Consider the following 14,733-nt stretch of genomic DNA (forward strand, 5'->3'; position numbering starts at 1 on the left):
AACACAAAAACAAGTTTGAGTATCAAACTATATTTATTGTATACAGTATCAGGACATCAAAGTAGAAACAAATTAAAACACAGTGGATTCAGCAACTTAAGCCCCAAATTTGCTTATTTAAAATGTACTGTGATGGTCTCCACCACTGGACAAGTCAAATACATCTTCTTGGTGAGCGAGACATTTTTTGAAGTTGGCAACACAGAAAATAAAATGGGTTATGAGACGATACACTCCTTCCTCCCCACATGTGGACCTTCCTGCTGTTGACATGTGAGGAGCACTGCTACACCCATGTCGGAAAACAAACCAAAACCTTCTATGAAATGTACAAAGAAATTTTTGGTCGAACAAATCATCCTGTTCTGTTAACGCCCCTCTGAAAGAGTGTTATTGAGGTAAAGGACACCTTATCATTCGTCCAACACATAACGCATGGATACATAAAGTGACTGCTCCTAAACTGTAACAATGTTGATGCATGACTTTTAGCATGAACCTGATCCCATCCTAAAATCAACTTCTCTTCATGGCAAACCCTCTTCTCAAATCAGTGATGCACGGCCCCTAACAGAAACAAAAATGGATAAAGCGAGCAGCACAGAGCCAGGGGGGATTTTAAAAACAAAAAAATAGCAATAAACAAAGACAACATGGATAAAATATGTAGATGGTCCAAAGATTTTTAGGAGAAGCTTCCTCCCGTCTGTTGTTGAAATACGTCAATAGTGTCTTCGTCCTCCATTTCCAGCTGGGAAACAAAAGCATACACAGATCAAAAACCTGGACAATTTTGAATGAGATCACAGCATTTCAGATTACAGACAGATATTATAGGAAAACCATATTGAGAGGCCATAAAGTGACCGCTTCAGTCACTGAGTTTTTGTTTTGCAATTTGAGAAATAACTGAACTTTGCCTTGTACTTAACATTGCAGTTATTTTTATTAACGTTACCCCATCTATAACTTGTCTCATGTGACATGGCTGTAATGTTGTTGTATCACTACAATATTTTTAAAATTGTTTCCAAGTAGAGAGAAAAATCACACACACATCAGGCCTCAAGACATTTCAGGTCTTCAGGCGATGGTTTACACAAACAAACATAGGGCTAGTGACATGAACGTAGTAGGTATGGTGTGATGTCATCATGCTTTAAAAAAAACGCTAGTTATATCTGGCAACTTACCCGAGCACCTTTAAAGTAATGCACAGACGATACAGTCCAATACAAAGTCCTTCAGGACTACATTATAAAATGACCGATGTTTAAATGATCAAAACCCACTTATAAAGAAGATGTCCATGAACTACATTCACAGCAGTTCTTGTCTCTTAGCACTATACAAAATGGAGCTAAGACCCATGAGTAATGGTGGAGGCATCACAAACCTGTGCAGGTGTGTCCGTCTCATTAATCGGCTGTCCATCAAACCTAAATCTTATCTGGCGGATCGACAGTCCCTGAGAAAGAAACCCAAACATGAAGTTAGAAACCCGAGCACGTGCCTCCCGGAGCTGCGTGTGAAGCGCTCACCTGTCTCTCGCAGTACGCCTTCATGAGCTTGCTGAGAGGCGTGTGTCTCTTGATCTTGAACTGAACGACTGACCCGTCCTGACCAGCTACTTTCAGGTTGATGTGGTCGTTCTCGGTCTTCACGCCCTCCTGCATCAACCAACACACGTTCAAACACATGGTTACTACCGGAAACAACCGCTCGTTGGGGACAAACGCAGGCCCAAACATTTAGGGTCCCTTCTGCTTGCTAGCTTAGCCCTGCTAGCCATGTTGCAAACTGGCGCAGACACCGCTGATGGCGCAAACGCACGGCCAGAAATCCGGTTAATTCGCAACAGTAAAACGCATATAGCCACATCTTGAACACAAACGGCTCACGTTGAACACCAGTCGCTACATAGGAGCCGATGTTTTCGCTAGAATGAATGGATAAAAGGCAGAGCCGGTGCGCAAGAAGACAAAACATCCGCAAATTTGTCAACCATTGTTTTCTCCGTTAGCATTACCCGCTCAAACAGCGGTGGCTATCGGTGCTAATGCTAACTCGCATCAGATGCACCGTTTAGATCAAAGAAATATATTTCAGTCAAAGCACATTTTTACCTTCGGCTTCTCTTCAGACATTGTGCTCTTCGCCGGAGGTGGATAACGATAACGCAGTGGCGGGATGGTGGTGATGCCGGAGAGTCTGTGGCTTCGGCACGGTCGTCTGGATCGTGAGCGCGCACGCAAATTTAAAACTTGATTCGACGATGATTGTCACGTGGTCTACGATGCTCGCTACTGCGGTAAAGGGTGCGCGCAGGCCATTTTTTGCGCATCCCCGCGACATAGAGGAAACAAAGAGGAACCTACTTTAAGTTCAGGCAATGGTCGCTGCTGTTATTTACATTTATAATATGGATTTAAATAAATAATCATTCTACTTAAAACTTGCGTGACCTTGGTATATTGACATACAATTAATACAGACTAAAATTATTTTTTAAAAGTTCACCTTTCATTGTAAATGTGAATCACACTTGACACAGTTCAAGAACATCTTTATTTATTCGCCACATCATTACATGTTACTCACGATGATTTCAGTACAAAAATAAACGTAGTAATCAGTCAAACTGAGTGCATCAGTATTTTTTGTATTGAACTTAAAATCAGCTTATAATTGTTTTATTGCTCAAGTTAAAAAGTAGAGAGGCAGATTTCAGCAGTTGTGTAACAATAAAAGAACAAAAACGTGTGCTACGCATCAAGGTAAGGTGTAAACATGTCGATGCAATACGGGTGCTCGGATGGTGAGTCGATTTGTAAATGGCTTTCGGTATTTTGGATAAAACTGACAAGATGATCATGTGATTTTCCTTCAACAAACGTCAGCCAGGATCAAGAGACAGGATTTTTGACAACACATTTAAAGGAATTTTAAAAAATTATTTGTCACTCATTCGAGTGTAGGCGTTATTCTTGGCGAGACCTGCAAGAAAAGAGAATAAAATTAAGTTTTATGTAAAAAAAAGAAAGAAAGAAAAAAAAACACTGGCGATTTATGACCAATTTTACATCTGACCAGCAGATGGTGTTGACAGACTGAGATTCAATATTTTCGACTTGATGAACTTCAAAACAAAGGCTTCTCACCATATTTCTGCCTGATTTCATCATGTCTCAGCTGCATCTCTGTCCTCCTGCGCAAATTGAGCACATGGTTGGTTAATTTTGTGAAAAATAAAAATAAAACATTCCACTTTTTTTGACATGTTTCAATACGTGGACTCGCCTTGCTTTTTGACGTGAATTTCTCTCCTGATGTTGGCGCTCTGCTCTTGCGTCCTCTCGTCTGTTCCTGTGACATTGAAGCACCATTTCATTGCCTCTTTTTGTACAAAGGGACTTTTACGAGGCATATTTTCCCCCTTGTTGCCACAAATCCCGGCAGGCTTGTGGCGCCGGCCGTATCAGTCTCACAGAATAACACACTATTGTGTTCCTCCCTCCTCCCTCTTGTCTCTCCTGACGACGTACAACCTGATTTCATGCTGATCATGTGACACGGCGCTCACCCAATTTTTTCACACTTGCAGCAGCAGAAGCAGCACACCAGGAGGGCGACGATGATGACGCCGCCGATCACGCACATGGAGATGATCAGGATCTGCAGGTTGACTGCAGACACACAGTGAAGCTGGACCATCAACAGATCTCCACTCTGACCTTCAGTTCTTACTCTGACACAGGCCCCATCGCGCTTCCGTCAATGAACACACGCTGCTGGGCGGCAGGATGTTCTTCACCGGGTACTCCAAGCACCGACTATTGGCGTTACACCACAGACACTGTGACAAACATAGCGTTGCCATGAGCTCAATGTTTACATCGCAGAGCCTAGAGACTGTTGCATTACTCACCGATACATTCTGCAGACACTGGTCACAGCTGGTGTTGGATCTTGACTCACAGGTCACTGCAAAAACAGTCACACATTAACAAGGTAAAGCAATGAAGTCACTGAAGGCATTTATTGTTGTTGTTTCTCTAACTCAGGGATGGCTGCTTCCTGCTTTCTGTGGTTAAGAACTGACAGACAGATGAGGATAGGTAGGAGCCTACATGGACCATGATGTTTGCTGATGATGTAGTGACTGTAATGGTAGTATGGAGGGGGTGAAGATGGAGCTGGAGAAGCAAGATGTGTGTGAATGAGAGGGAGTAATGGACCAGGAATCAAGATGGTGAAGGTGACCGACAGAGGTGATCTGTGACAGCAAAGTCTCAGAAAGAGCGAAGGGAAAGCCTTATAGGACAATACTAAGCTGGAAGCAACAATACCATAGTGACTCTATCCTTGTTTAGAGGAGCTCAGGTTGTACTCAAGCAACTAAACCGAGCCATTGAAGTAGTTTGAAGAGCACAGACTTCTTTCAAAGTAAACCTGGTGCTGATCTCCATCAATACTATCCCTACAACACAAATACGGTACCGGAGAATTTGTTATCTTGGAGTGCTTCTCATGTTAAAATATAATACTGAAAAGGCTCGTGAGGAAAGACAATGGTCTACGGTCACACATCCCAGCAAGGGAATTCTTCAAGACAGCGTGAAGAAAGAGGGAACAGAAGAGCAGATGAAATAAGCTTTGTTAAGCGTGTCGGGGAGTCAGGTGAGAGCCACATTGTTGTGGTCAGAGGTCCACACTCGGCTCCAGGGCAGCACATACAGAGGACAATACTATAGAAGTGGCTCCCAGCAGTAAATCTGGATTAGTTGAAGTCACAAAGCTGCCCATTGTTTGCCTTTACGTGAAAAGTCACCCGGTTTGAACTCAAAGTAGCAGGGTGGCAATGATGCACTTCACAAATACATCAGGGTTATAGTGGCCTTGAACAATACCAAAAGACCTATAAAACATCAACATTACATTAGTACTGTTCATCCACCGTGGTTATAAGTTTATTGCTTTCCAACTGCATCGCTCAGGAACCGTCCTACTAGGGTGGAGACCTAGTCAGTTTCAGATAAAGATGCAGGGTTTTGAGGGAAACGGTGATCCACTGCTGTGACATCATAACAGACAAGGCTGGCTGCATGTGCATCTTGTGATAAGTCATTGTTTGGACTGTAATATTTGCACACAATAAAACATTTTAATCACTTATATATATATATATATATATATATATATATTTTTTTTTTTTTTTTTTTTGTTTTTTTTTTTGTTTTTTTTTGTTTTTCCGGTTGTGGTTATTGTGACCGACAGAATGATCAGATGTAGAATTTCATTTCATTTCATCATTAGACATGTTGTTTACATACTTGTAAGGATTTATTTATTTTAGTAGGTTGTTGCTGTTAACAATCTTTTTTCTATGTAATTGCTTTTAATATTATAATAATAATATAAAAAAAACAAAAAGACGTACATATGATAGTCAAGTCAAACTTTTAAAGTCGATCATGTTTAACGAGTAAAATGTTACAGAACTAGCAATCAAATAAAACGATGAGGTTGAACATTGAACGGACTGAAGTAACAACCTTTGCCCTCAAGGAAACATCGGCATATGACATGGTTATATGAAGGAAGATGTGACACATGTAAACTCGTTATTTATTTATTTTACAATAAAAACAATGGACTTATTTCATTTCGGAAATATGAGACGCTATCTTGAGCAATTATTTACAAAACCAGATAAATTCGTTTTAAAACTACGACTTTTTTCATATCACATTAGAACTTTTTTTAAATAACGCACAGTTTAACACCGTTAAGGAGTGTAGGAGTACGGGAGGGTCTCGTGTAAGCGGTCATGTGACTTCTTCGTGACCAAAACACTCACCAGGAGCAGGAGCAGTAGAGGGTGTCTGCGCATGTGCGAGCACAAAGACCGAAATTAATGTCCAAATAATCGAGCGATGATCAGCTAACATGGTGAGAGGAGAAGAATAACTCGCAACGCCGCTGCAAACAGAGGAGTTGTGTTTGTGTGTCAGCTGGGGGCTGGACCCGGACCGCTGAGTGCGGTGACGTCATCACGGCCTGCCGCCTACGCCCGCCCCATGAACAATGATTTGATTGACACCAAAAACCACAAGACAAATACATGACTTTCTATCCTCGTATCAGGCAAAATAGCGACTGCAACTTTAACCAAGTGGACTGAATGAGTTTTATTTCACGCGAGCTCACATTCTAAGTTCCAAATACTGTTGTAGAGTCTGCAATAAAGCTCTGAACATTTGGACCAGACTAACTCAGAAAACACAGGAAGAACACATGCAGCTGTCACTCAACAATAAAAAATAAAAAAAAAAAAAAGCAAAAATGAAAACCACACGCTAATTCTGAAATACAATAATTTATTAAAGCCTCTTTAAATTTCGATATAAAACATTTTCTGATTATCTTCTCTCAAAAAATCAGACAGGTACAGTCGTCGTCAGTGGCGAGAGTCTGGTGTCGCCGCCGGCAGCTAACCAGCTCTCAGGATGGGACCAGATCGGAAGACAAACTGAAGCTTATCATGTTTGGATATCCAGTGACGGGGATATTCTTTCGTGGGGAACACACACCTCCTGATTTCTTTTGTCTTACACTCCAAAACACACACAAAGTAGCTGACAACAAACCGCGATAAATGCTTTTTACAGGCCACTTGATTCAAATAAATAAATACCCCACCCTCAAGTTCACTTGAACACATGAAACGGTCACATTGAACAAACAATGTCAGTCTTCGCTACATCAACAGACCTAAAACAGTTCAAAAACACAGTCAGTTTACAGACAAGAAGCACAAATGTTGGGGTAGTAGCGCAGTGGTTTCAGGCGAGCTCTCATTCTTGCGCTGTCCAGGTGCTAAAAGTGTCATCTACACAAATTTTGGGTTCAGTTAACATTCATAAAAGGCCACGTCGACTTAAAAATGGCTAAAATAAAAACCTATAAGGCAAAATGAGGTTCTATTTTAACCTGAGAGTCAAAGAACATTCATTGATAAGCTTTTGGATCACCCATTTTAGAGTCCTATTTATAACCTAGGCGCAAATCTACGAGGACGTACACCTCCATAGGTGTCACCAGACAGTGAAAGATCTCACGTCTGAGTTTCTATATTTGCTGCTGAGACGAGTGTCCGTCTTCCGTTCATCACCTGATCCAGTTGCTTCCAAAACTGGACACGGACTTGACGCTGCAGCGTTTCTTCACGATCATGTTGATGTAGGCTTTCATGATCTTCGTGATCTCACCCACCTGGAGACAGAGTTGGATCAGCAAACCAGCACATATCTCGGCAAACCTGACAGAATGGATTGGTCACAGCACAACTTGTACCTGCGGGGTCTCAAAGAACATCTCTCTCTCGTCCACCGTGATCTTATAAGTGCAGGGTTGAGGGGCGCCAAAGAAGACGATGTGTTCATATGGAAAGGTCTCCAGAGGTTTGGGGTCCCCTCGTTTGTAAACGGACACATTCTCAGCGCTCACGCTCAACCAGAGGTCGTGAGGGAAACCGCCTTCTTTACACTGCGGACACAAATCACCACCATCATTGGGGAGAATCATTGAAAGCTCCCACACATTTTCACGCTGAGTCAATTGTCAAAGGAAGCGAGACATTAAATGTACCTCCACGTCAAACAGCGTGGAGCCATATCCCGGCCACTCCTTGATGACGGTCATGTACTTGAGCATGGCCTGGTGCTGCACCAGCCCTCCAAGGCGCGACCACTTCTCCAGGATGCTGGCCCTGGTGGCCGACATCTCCTCCTTGATCCACATCTCCAACATCTGCTCCTCCTCCATGCGCTGCTTCTTCATGGACCCTGTTTTCAAGCCTCGACGTAAAGTCCCGTCCAGGAAGCTAGTCCTCCTGCGCTCCAGCGTTTGGCTTGACCCGGTGCCCGAGCCCACCTTGGTGAACTGGATGATGCGACTGCGCAGGCGGCCCACCGGGTAGATGCTCTCCAGACTCCAGGGGGCTCGAGTTTTGTCCCCGAATAAGAACTGAAGACGCAGGGCAGCCAGATGCTGAAGGGTTTCCTCTCGTGCTGGGAAGTGGCCCTGGGTTAAACTCTCATGAGCCTGAAAAAGCAGGGTCAAAGGTCAACTCTCTTGAGAATAAACCACGACAGACGCAAGGCAGCGTTACCTGCTCGAACATAAAGGCAAACTCCACTCCCTCCTTGGGCATGCTCTCCACATCCAGGAAGCAGTAGAGCTTGAAGTAGAGTTTCCACTCGCCATCGTCTTCTGCTTCGTCGCTGCCGGCCAGTCTGGGTGAAATGCACAAAATGATATCATTTCTTTTCCTTGTATTAGGAGAGCACTGATCTCAGTCGGACAGCAGGTGGCAGTAGCGCAACGTAGCACATACACACACAGGGGACGTAAGGAAGAGGTGGCACTCAAGAAAGGTTTGTAAATCCGTTTGTCACATTAATTTTATGTTTTCCAAAATCATAATGGTCAGTAGCTGCACTTTTTAACCAGATCTGGTCCCGTGACCGGGCGTGCCTTTCGTCGTTGAATATGGATGGGAGTCTTAACTAGGTTCATAAATCAAAACTTAGCCATGGAACACCACCAAAATATTACCACAAAGTTGGCCCATTCCCAAACAAACAAACAGACTGAAGAGACACTAATATGTTATAAATAAGTCATGATGAGTGACATTAAAATTTTATCCGATGTTTTTCTCCGAAATTTTTCATATTGTTTTCACATTTCATGTTTTTTCACCAAATATTTTACTTTTACAATGCTATTTAGAAGACCTACCAACATTTCTATTTTTTTTTTTTACCACTCCAAGGCCTAAACCATATTGGAATATTCTTTGCGATTTCGGTTCCTTTATTTTATTTTTAACTCACCAGTTAATTTTTGTGTGTATTGTAATCCATAATGCCAGTAAATAATCGAGGGGTTGAACAGCGTTATGGGTTATGCAGGGAACCGTTGTTGCGTTCATCAAAACTTGAAAAAATGTTGAGGATTGCACCTTTCAAACTTGGCCAGGACATCAGCCACCAGGACTCTGCTCTCCACCGCTTTGTCAATGTTATTGTTGTGCTCAAACAGGGCAAACATGTTCCTGCTGTCCTCCATCGCCAGACCTCTTATCAACTTCTCCACCACCTAGAAAAAAAAGATTAATCCACATGACACCAAACCAACTCACATTACTACAAAACAGAAGCCGCCTTGACGCCGCACCTCTCCGGCGGTCGTGTGGGAGTTGATAGAGATCTTGCAGGAGCCGCCACCATGACAATAGACAGTCGTGGTCATCTCCTGTCGGGTCAGCAGAGCCATGATTTCCTCTTGTGAGGGAACAAACTCCCTGGTTTTCGTCTTCTTCAGAGACTCATTGATGAAATGAGCAAACTGCTCGATCTCTGTGTCGGGGAAGAGCTCCTTGATCCTGAAGGGAGTTCAAAGAACAGCATGAATTACCAGGTCCACAGGTGCTCAGTGTTCTCTTGTACCAACCGTTTCAGATGGAACTTGAGGTAGCGCAGGATCCCACGGCTGGGGAGGAAGGTGCAGCTCATGCACGTGAGAAGGTGCCAGTGGGCTCGGTTGGACAGACTGTTGGGGTGAGGGACATGATTGGTCTGCTTGATCAGCTGACAGTAGACCTCGTCTCTCAGGGGCCTCAAGTCTTGGCAGGTCTGCAGGATTCCCTGGATGATGGGTACCGGGTCAGACACCGCCTCCATCTCCTGCAGCGAGTTGAAAATCTTCACAGCTTCGTCCTGCAGGCTGGTGTAGCCTTTCTCTTTTTGCACTGAAGGAAAAAACACACACATTTGTCATGATAAAGAGAAAGTTTGGTGTAAATATATAGTCTATTATATATTTACACCAAACTTTCTCTGAATTTTGTTTCTATTTAATAAAGGTTTCCATTACTATTTTAGGTGACGGCGTGAAGCGGATTATTTTAATGTTTTAATGATAATTTCATGATGAAAATATTTTTCTAAAATGACAACTAATGAGTTTAATTTAAACTATAGTTCAGGTGATTTCTATGATATTGCAGATCAGAATTGAACATCAGGAGAGTCATTCATCTTCTTGTTACAACACCATACTTTGACTTACAATGGTAGCTGACATCTCCATAAGGCAGAGGTAGTAGTGGGGAGTGCAGAGGATGCTGGGTGTATCTGAGGATGGGGTTCCTCCAGTAAGTCTGCTCCACAGCCTCAACATTCAAGCTGCTCTCCTGCGAACATAAGAAGAGGAAATAAACCTTTGGTAAGACAGACAGAAGCAGCAGCCAGTTGCTGTCTGACATGTCATTCTAAAGCTGTTTTCTACATGAAGAATAACACTGAAATCACCACTGCAGACTTGCTCATTGTGAACCTGGTGTTTTCAACAAATACTTCAATGTATTTCAAACGAAATGAATTCCACACTCAAACAGCGGAGGAAACTCAGAGAAGATCACTGCACTCAAATACCTCACTCTAGAGCGAGTCAGTGGGTGTCTTGCATGAAGGAGAGAACCGCCATTAGATAATTGTGACCATCCAAGGTTCTGCAAACCAATCGGAACATGTGGCTCCACTACCTTGATGTCCCTGATGAGCTGCTGTGTTGGTGTTTCAATGGGAACTTTGCTGTCTATCGCCCCCTGGATGGCGTTTGCCCAGCGCATGGCTTCGTTCAGCATCTTGGTGTAGAGGCGGTAAGAGTGTTTACGCCCGTGGACGCTGATGTTCCAGTAGCCTGAATGATGAACAGTTGCAAGTCAGTGTGTGATCAGGACGTGAAAGAGTAACAACGTAACTGTGAGGAACGAACCAGTTTCTTTGAAGACCTTCTCGTCTGGCTGCACCACTGAGCACAGGCTGTTAAGGACCAGCGTTCCCAGTTTGGAAGCACTTCGCTCGGAAGATTTATAGTAGTCCAGAGAGTTTGTGGTGAGGACAAACCAGCGCTTCTTCAACTTGAGAGACGTTTTGACCCCAGACTTCATCTCTTTGTGCAGCCAGCCTGCACAAGATGATTTTAGTTGGACCTTTTTTCTTCACTTCATAAATCAAAGCGGTGAAAAGTGACTGACCTCTGACCAGAAATTCCTGACCATCCACCCGAGTGTCCCCCTTAGACTTCTGCAGCAGTCCGATCCAGTGGTGCATCTCCTCCGGTGTGTCCGTGTTGCAGTGGATCACCCGGTTGGCCGTGATGATGACGAACGAGTTGGGTCTGGCAAACATCATCACACCTTAGTTTGGATCAGACTTGGGTAATAAATGCATGGTCAGCATGTTTCTATTGAACTGACGGAGGAAAAATCCTCTTTCATGTGTTCAAGTGAACTTTTTTTTTTAGTTTGGAGAGATATCAAGTATTCTCTCACCTGTCTGGGTTGTCTGACGCACACACAGAATCGATCAAGCCAACATCCAGCGTACCCTGTGAAGAGGGATGAAAAAGATACACTATATTATTTAGTGTAATAAAATGTGAAAACAAAATGTGAAAAAAATACAATCCATTAACTATAAGATCTAATGAAAAGACTCTAATAAGATCTAATGAAAATATAATATTTTTGCATATTATAATCCAAATTTACTTTCAAAAGTGTTTTCATGATTGACAATGAATAGAAAACACTTCATTTCAGCCACATTCCAACATTACACCATGAACCTTATTGTTTGCTCTAAATTGCTTGAAGCAGCACGACCACTGACCACTGCGTTCTTTGGGTTGGCCTGCTCGTGGTGCATCTCCATGAGCTGCTGGTGATTGGCACTGTGGACCCGACTCAACACATTGAACCAACCACTGGAAGAGTGACAGAGGAGAGGCAGAAAAATGAGTCAGCAAATCTTGAAGGAGAAGTGTACTTTCCACTCTACCCACTAGGGGGAACTTCATTACAAAGCATGAATATACCTGGCATCTTCAGGGGATTCTGCATAGATCTGGTAGGTTCTCTCCTCAGTCATGATGTTCAGAGCGTTTTCCTTCTCATGATTGTCCACAATGTCCCTATAGAAAAGAGCACAGATGAGTGACGTTGAACTTTGGAAGAGAATATAAAAGATGACAGCTTCCTTACTTGGCAGCACAAATATCAATGGTTCCTTTCAGTTTCTCCTCGCTGTCGTTCTCATAGTACATGAGCTTGGACTCTCTCAGGACGAACCAGCGCATCTTCCAGTTGCGACGAGACAGCGTGGACATCCCTCCGCCCTTCTTGTAGAGCCAGCCAGATTTAAGTGAGTCCTGTTTCGCCCGAAACCACATGAAGGTCTCATCTTTGAGGACACACCAGCGACGGCGCCAAGGGATCATGAGTCCACCTGGAGGTGGGAGGAGCGTTAAGCTTGAGTTGAAGGAAAAAGAAATCTAGATGGAAGATGCGGTTTGTATATATATATATATATATATGATTTGCCATCTGGATGCTGCATTTATCAGTCCAAAATAAAGTACATTTAAGTCTGTTTGATCCACATATTTAATTCAGCTTTTTATTATTTCATTTCTTCTTAATTTTCAGATTCATCTTGTGATGTAACTGAATATTGAATCAACAAATTATGCTTGAAGCATCAGAAGTGTCTGCCACAATAAACACTGCACTATTATGCACACTACACTTTGATGAACATTTATTTTATATCACTGCGTTTTAATTTCACTAGAAGACAAGATTTTTTTTGCAAAACAACAAAGAAAGACAATGCAAAAATCTATACAATAATATTTTTTTAAATCAAGATTTAACAACAAACAGTAATTTTGGAAACCCCCCAAAAATGCTAACTAAATGGAAAAACACAAAACCTTATGATATTACAAGGTAAAACCTTCCTTATTAAAATATAGGCAACCAAAAACATAACTAGAAAATGTAAGAACTTGTACAAATGACAAATAAATCAATTGATGTTGCCTTATTTAAAGCAACAAATAGTTTAACTACAAGTGGGTACTTGTATACTGACTCTTCATGTAGAGGTAGCCATGGAAGTATGGAGGCCCGTTGCTATGCAGCAAATTGACTCTGCCGTTGGACACCTCCTCGTCCGTGTCCACATATCCATCGTTGTCCTCGTCACTGTCGATGAACTACAAGGCAGATAAAACGTTGTTAAACTTTGTTTAAGTTGAGGCTCAGGTTTTCACCACCACCACTTTCGTCCTTCTGTTTTACCGAAATGCAAAAGAAGGTAGACCTCACACACTTTCATTAACTATTTGTTAGTCAAAGCACTCTGTCTCACACAGGGCAGAGGTCGGGGAGGTCGGGGACTCCCTGGACAGCGCGCACATAAACAGACACACACTCATGTCTGTGGACAATCAAAACCCACAGAAACACAGAGAAAACATAAACAGGTGTGTTCGAAGCTGGTATTAAACTCGCTACCGCCTTTCATATACCAATACAAGCTCATTTCATGTATTAACTTTAGGTCCAATCATACATGGAGCATCTGCAAATTTGGTCCAAACACACCCAAACTAAGCAGGACAACTAGGCCTTATACCCTTTTATGATGAGATGAGTCAAGAAAATCTTCATCTAACGGGTTTATGCAGAACTATACTATACATAAGAAAACTTAAAAGATAGAAAATTACATACAGAAACAAAGCAAACACAAAGGTAAAAGATGACCAACAAGGATAAAATAAAACCTTGACGAGACGCAGAAACCACATCTGTGGAATCCCCAATTGCAATCTAAATCTGACCATCCCTTGCTACACGAGTATTCTCCCGTCTTATTCTACATCTTCCACTATTTTGGAAGATCAGCTTAAAACAGAAACATTCAGTTTTCTTTGACTCACCGAATCCACGCTTCCTTTAAAGGAGTCCAGGCTGTTGTGCGTGCAGGAGGATTTTCGTACAACCTTGGTAATGTGGTCTTCATTGGTGCTGGCTCCGGAGTTCCCATGAGCCTCCTCAAACTCTTCCTGGTCATAATCCGACTCTGTATCTGGCAGGATGGAGAAGCACAGCTCCTCACGAGGAGCTTCGATGTCGGAGCCGCCGCTGACTCGCTGGCCAAGCGTTTTCTCTCCATTAGTTAGCAAAGAGGGAGTCTGGTCAGCGATTGGTTGGGTGTGGTTTACTCCATTAGGGATCGGCGGAAAGTGTTTCACCATGGAAGGAGAAGAGGCAGACACTGGACTAACCAACAGCCCCTCTGCAAAAGCAGGAGGAGGAGGTGGGATACTTTGGAAGACCTCCTTGTCCAGAGGAACCGTGGCTGGTGGGGGGAAGTCTGGCAGAGGAATGCATTCGTCATCAGCGTGAAAACCCTCGTCCACTTCCTCCTCCGCCAGAGGGGCAGTAGACTCAGTCGGGTCGTGCAGGTTCTCCTCACTCGACAGGGATGGTTCCAAACCACCGAAGTCTAAGAGCTCCAGGAACTCTGTAGCCACTCGGGAAGCTTCCTTCTCAAGTCTATAGATCTCTGCTTCCCTCCTCAGACGCAGCTCCTCTCGGGACACGTCTCCCAGGAGGGACACGCCATCTTCCTGCTGCTTCTGGAGACGCTCGATTTCCCGCTCCAGACGCAGGATCTCCTCCATCTGCCGGCTCTCTTCCTCTGAGGTGTGATTGTTGGACATGGAAGGAGCCAGCGCCTTCTGTAGAAAGGCACAAAGTTGGTCAGCTAAAATACTCTCCAGAGACTGACTGAAGGGATGATGTCAAAC

At 43.2% G+C, this 14,733-nt stretch overlaps 3 protein-coding genes across 3 annotated transcripts in view; all 3 read right to left on the reverse strand.

Moving 5' to 3' along the window:
* sumo3b (small ubiquitin like modifier 3b) lies at window positions 1-2,258 on the reverse strand. Its single transcript, XM_053876962.1, has 4 exons — window positions 2,127-2,258; window positions 1,542-1,670; window positions 1,397-1,468; window positions 1-751 (listed from the first exon to the last, which is right to left on the reverse strand). The coding sequence occupies exons 1-4, from the start codon at window positions 2,145-2,147 to the stop codon at window positions 686-688; spliced, it is 288 nt and encodes a 95-aa protein (XP_053732937.1). The 5' UTR covers window positions 2,148-2,258; the 3' UTR covers window positions 1-685.
* A 292-nt stretch (window positions 2,259-2,550) lies between these two features.
* Window positions 2,551-6,077, reverse strand: pttg1ipb (PTTG1 interacting protein b). The gene is made up of 7 exons (XM_053876208.1): window positions 5,861-6,077; window positions 3,929-3,984; window positions 3,748-3,856; window positions 3,584-3,686; window positions 3,301-3,366; window positions 3,162-3,208; window positions 2,551-2,997 (listed from the first exon to the last, which is right to left on the reverse strand). The coding sequence occupies exons 1-7, from the start codon at window positions 5,949-5,951 to the stop codon at window positions 2,954-2,956; spliced, it is 516 nt and encodes a 171-aa protein (XP_053732183.1). The 5' UTR covers window positions 5,952-6,077; the 3' UTR covers window positions 2,551-2,953.
* A 298-nt stretch (window positions 6,078-6,375) lies between these two features.
* Window positions 6,376-14,733, reverse strand: part of myo10l3 (myosin X, like 3) — a 47,531-nt gene continuing 39,173 nt past the window's right edge. The window contains exons 25-41 of the mRNA XM_053876199.1: window positions 13,861-14,664; window positions 13,008-13,131; window positions 12,116-12,359; window positions 11,950-12,045; window positions 11,745-11,838; window positions 11,405-11,460; window positions 11,108-11,250; window positions 10,846-11,037; window positions 10,613-10,770; window positions 10,138-10,261; window positions 9,520-9,817; window positions 9,244-9,451; window positions 9,029-9,165; window positions 8,174-8,297; window positions 7,651-8,106; window positions 7,357-7,548; window positions 6,376-7,275 (exon numbers count right to left, since the gene is read on the reverse strand). Coding sequence (XP_053732174.1) covers window positions 7,171-7,275; window positions 7,357-7,548; window positions 7,651-8,106; window positions 8,174-8,297; window positions 9,029-9,165; window positions 9,244-9,451; window positions 9,520-9,817; window positions 10,138-10,261; window positions 10,613-10,770; window positions 10,846-11,037; window positions 11,108-11,250; window positions 11,405-11,460; window positions 11,745-11,838; window positions 11,950-12,045; window positions 12,116-12,359; window positions 13,008-13,131; window positions 13,861-14,664 — 3,555 coding nt within the window. The 3' untranslated portion in view covers window positions 6,376-7,170. The remainder of the gene's footprint in view (window positions 7,276-7,356; window positions 7,549-7,650; window positions 8,107-8,173; window positions 8,298-9,028; window positions 9,166-9,243; window positions 9,452-9,519; window positions 9,818-10,137; window positions 10,262-10,612; window positions 10,771-10,845; window positions 11,038-11,107; window positions 11,251-11,404; window positions 11,461-11,744; window positions 11,839-11,949; window positions 12,046-12,115; window positions 12,360-13,007; window positions 13,132-13,860; window positions 14,665-14,733) is intronic.

This window comes from Synchiropus splendidus, chromosome 10, assembly GCF_027744825.2.
Source record: "Synchiropus splendidus isolate RoL2022-P1 chromosome 10, RoL_Sspl_1.0, whole genome shotgun sequence".
Taxonomy (NCBI): domain Eukaryota; kingdom Metazoa; phylum Chordata; class Actinopteri; order Syngnathiformes; family Callionymidae; genus Synchiropus; species Synchiropus splendidus.